Source organism: Priapulus caudatus, unplaced genomic scaffold (assembly GCF_000485595.1).
Source record: "Priapulus caudatus unplaced genomic scaffold, Priapulus_caudatus-5.0.1 Scaffold427, whole genome shotgun sequence".
NCBI lineage: Eukaryota > Metazoa > Priapulida > Priapulimorpha > Priapulimorphida > Priapulidae > Priapulus > Priapulus caudatus.
The window spans coordinates 67,712-72,165 of record NW_014577488.1 but is presented as its reverse complement, the minus strand read 5'-3'; the positions used below and the strand labels follow the sequence as shown (position 1 = coordinate 72,165).

The 4,454-nt window shown below is 50.8% G+C and overlaps 1 protein-coding gene across 1 annotated transcript in view; it reads right to left on the bottom strand.

The window, feature by feature from the left end:
* The window catches only part of LOC106810288 (alpha-(1,3)-fucosyltransferase C-like), a 1,822-nt gene extending 1,423 nt beyond the window's left edge, over nt 1-399 (bottom strand). The window contains exon 1 of the mRNA XM_014813585.1: nt 19-399. Coding sequence (XP_014669071.1) covers nt 19-240 — 222 coding nt within the window. The 5' untranslated portion in view covers nt 241-399. The remainder of the gene's footprint in view (nt 1-18) is intronic.
* Nucleotides 400-4,454: the final 4,055 nt, after the last annotated feature.

Sequence of the window (4,454 nt, the reverse complement as noted above, 5' to 3'; positions counted from 1 at the left end):
GCGCAGCGGTGGCGCCACCCTGGGTGTCGGCGTCCTCGAAACGATGCGGTCACGCGTGGTCGCGTAGCGGGAGAGGCACAGGTAGCAGATGGTGAAGGCGGCGAGGGCCAGCACAGTGCCAGCGCTGCGGCGACTGCCGCGGTTGTCTCCCAGCGACGCACTCTGTTGAGCTTCCGTCGTCGGTGGCGCCTTCTGTTGCTTAGCGCCGCCAAGCTCCCGGTTGTCCGTCGTTGTCGTCATTTCCTCGCCTCGTCGTTCCCGGCGCAGATGGAAGCTTGCACGGAAGGTGGACTGTGCATTCGTGTGGTGCTGCTATTCGTACGGTAAGAGAAGAGAGAGAGAAGAGAGAGAGAGAGAGAGAAGAGAGAGAGAGAGAGAGAGAGAGAGAGAGAGAGAGAGAGAGAGAGAGAGAGAGAGCGAGAGAGCGAGAGCGAGAGAGCGAGAGCGAGTGTGTGTGTGTTGTAACAACGTATACCTCTATCGGCGTGCGAACTCCACGCGATGCATGGCAGGCGCGTCAGTTGTACGTCGCTGTTGTACGATTGTGAAGCATAACAGGCGAATGGTCAGTTGAGTGGTCAAATGCACAACGTTGACATGGAACTGTAGTGCACATTCGACGCATAGTCCGTTGAGAGGGGTCACTGGTACGGCATTGTCATGCAGCTGTAACAGACGCACATGAGATTAGATGCTGACGTAGACGTAGACGTAGACACTGTCTTTTATCCAATCAGGGCCTTTGCTACACGTAACACATAATTTAACCGCGGACAAATTAGTTTTACCTCGGTAGAAATACTTTAACCGCCGTTCAATTATGTCCGTTTTACCCATTCAGAGGCCTTGTTACACATAATTTAACCGCGGTTGTATTATTTCTACCGCGGCAAAAATAATTATTTCTGAGTACAATGTCCAACCATATGCGTGTAGCGTAGGTACTTAGGGCCGGACACACCAGGCAATTGCATCGGGCGATGGCATCGGCCGATGGCATCGCCGTGAAAATCGGCCTGGTGTGTCCACTCAATCGCCGCCGATTTCATCGCCCGATGCCACGCCGATGCCATCGCCCGATGCATCGCCCTGTGTGTCCGCAACCGGCGATAACATCGCCCGATTGTACAATTCATCAGCCAATCAGAGTTGTTCAATGATACTGACGTAATTCGACAAAAATGCAGACTTCATGGAGCAGAAGAGATAATCATTCAATACGTTATTAAATACCCATGCGTGGTCGACGACCAACCCAGGGTTTAACCCAGTGGGTAACCGGTTTCTCAGTTATCAGTGCGACCAAATACATCTACGGGTATATAGCGCTTGATATGTTTCACAAGGTACTCCCGCCTGTCGTCCGTCGGGCAGTGCGACACCCACCAGGTGGCGAGCTTCGTCTTGCGTGCTGCGTAGTCGATTCGGGCCGCCGTGTCGTAAGGCGTCCGTCGACGCGCGACGTTGCCGACCTGGAAAAAGATATCCGAGTCGCGTCGGTAACTCATCGTCCAGTTAAACCAGCCGTCGTACACGTTTAGATTGAAATTGTTCCAGTGGACGACGGGCGGCGCCTCGTACGTGACGAGCACCCACGGCTGGTCGGGCCGGCCGAAGTAACGCAGTCCGTCCCTGCGCGGATCGTACAGCTTGATCGTGAACATGACGGCGTCGCTGTCCTCAACGCGGCTGCGGTCGGTCGTGAAGTCGCACGCGTCCACGGCGCAGCCGACAAAGACGGGCTCGCCGTCGGTGTCCATCGGCGTCCACAGCAGCACCAGCTTGCGGGAGCCGCCGACACCGACATCGCCGCCGACGACACCCGTCTCGTTCATTGTTCTCGTTCGTTGTTCGTTGTTTGTTGATCGGTGTTCTTGTTCGTTGTTCGTTCTTCGGTGTTCTTGTTCGTTGTTCGGTGTTCTTGGTCGTTGTTCGTTGTTCGGTGTTCTTGTTCGTTGTTCGCTGATCGGTGTTCTTGTTCGTTGCTCGTTGCTCACATTCTGTTGCGTCCAGGAGGCCGGCGTTTCGGCTTCGCGCCTGCTTACGTGGACGGAGATGCACGCGAAGCAGACGCCGATCGCGACGAGGGCTAGCAGGGCGCGGGAGCTGCGGCGGTAGGCTTGTAGCAACATGCTTCTGACGGCCTGCGAACGTCTCTCCCGTAGAACAGAGAACATCGAAGCAGTCTGTAGCGTCGTGCGCCGTTGTCGTACGCAGATGAAACGCACGATAGCGTCGCTAGGTGACACAGTGGGGACACTGACGAGGAGCCCTATGTTGATTTCTATGTAAAACCTATTACCATGACATGTCTCTAATGACGGAAGTGTCGACCAATGATTTACGGGGAAAGAATGCTATGCGAAATGAGTCTCCTAGTGATGCAGAGGATTTAACAGTGGAGCAAAAATCGTTAGCAACTTACCCTGAAGAACGCGAGAACTTTCCACCGCGGAGTAGACGGCAGCCGAGCTCGACATCCTAGCAGATATGTCGTGCAAACAGTCGTACAGATAGTACGTACGTAGTAGTGCTGCTACGGTGCACGCGATGAAGATACAAGATAGAAATTGCGTTCACTCGTACAGCCGCATCAACTGCAAAGCACACGGTATAGCAGTGATGCCTACGTGCAGGGTGAAAGCTGGTGTAGCCGTGCCTGCCACCGCTCAGGCATTTACGACCAATGCTAGCAGCACAGTGCTCACATTCATTATTGAGGTGCGAAAAGAGGGCATTGCCCTTGCATCTCTGCAAGCCGGGCGCTGAGCGCAGGAGCGGGCGGTTTGGTTCGAGTGAAAACCGGATCGCGTTCTGCTTTTCCGAGCTCCGTTCGTGATCAGTTAAGCGATAACACAAATAGAGTGAGAGCGAGTGTCTCTAGGTAAGAGTGCGTGCGTGCATAGGCGTGTGTGCGAGGGAGATAGAGGGAGAAAGCGCTCGCGAGCGTGTGTAAGAGGGAGCAAGAGAGAGAGAGAGAGAGAGAGAGAGAGAGAGAGAGAGAGAGAGAGAGAGAGAGATAGCGTCACATCGTGTCGCACATATCCTATTGAAATGTGCGAAATCCGTTCTCTTTGAATCTTGACAACGAAACCCGTTGCTACATTTTCACGCAACCGTATGTTAATAGGGAGTATATGGAACCAGACAAATGGACAGTCAACGTGATAGACACGGGTAACTCTCGATTCACGCCGTAGTTACATGCCGTATTTCTAAAAACGCGTGCATCAAAAGATGTAAATAATGGAGATAGAGGGAGGGCTGGGATCATAGACGGTACCCAACGGGATACCAACGCAACTTATAGTGTACGAGGAGGTATGTATACACGTAGAATCATGAGGTAATAATACCTCTTAATACCTCCAGTTGTTATTAGTTATTGCTAGAATATCAGCTCGATATCCTGTAGGGTCTGCGACTATAAGCTAGGCCAGGGTTGGAACCTTCCCTGTGCTATAAACCTTCCCTGTATTATAAAGCCAGCACACGCTTTTATAATTTTGTAGTGCCACAGGCTGGCATGCCGAAGGTAGGTACGTGCTGCCGGCGCGATGGCGATATGCATCGGTGGACACACAGGCACTTGGAGCGTTTCAATAAAATATAATGCTAAATAAGTACGAAATCTATTTACTACCAAAGTATTAATGTTTCTCTACTCTCTTTCGCCTATTATTGCCGACAATTTCCTGTAAAGACTAGACTCTATAATTATTTATGTGTCAGTATGCGGCAGCGTGCATGCGGTGTACATGTGTTGCAGAGGAGCATTTGCACGGAATTTACAGGAAATTGTCGGCAATAATAGGCGAAAGAGAGTAGAGAAACATAAGGACTTTGGTAGTAAATAGATTTCGTATTTATTTAGCATTATATTTTATTGAAACGCTCCAAGTGCCTGTGGGTGGACACCTCACTCTAATCGCGTTGTTTGAAATATGCGCCTCAGCCAAAGATGTGAAAGGTGTAAGTTGACGGATCACATTATTCCAAAATGTACGTGTATACCAAACTCACGTAAATCGACGGTTACGTAGATTATGTTTATGTAGTGCTATACGTAGTATATATATATATATATATATATATATATATATATACACGCACACAGTATGTACGCGGAAACAGCTAGGCGCCTAAACTAGGCTACTCATCAAGCCGCATTTTGTGAAGTGGCCGCGCCAAGTTAGACTTGGTGAATCTTATTTCACCCGTGGAGTTTTTATCGTAGCGCATACACTTGGCTTCGTCAGTGAACCAGCGTTTTATATCGTACGACTGCGGTTGTGTGGCTGGAGCGTGCAGTTTCTCGCATAGTTGACACCACCTGTTTTGAGGTACCGCGGCTGACACGTCAATAACATAGTCCCGCTTCCAGGCAAAGTAGGCATTGTAAAGGGTGCTGTTGCCAGCGACTAGCTGGAGGTAGTTGGTAAGCTCCTTGACGG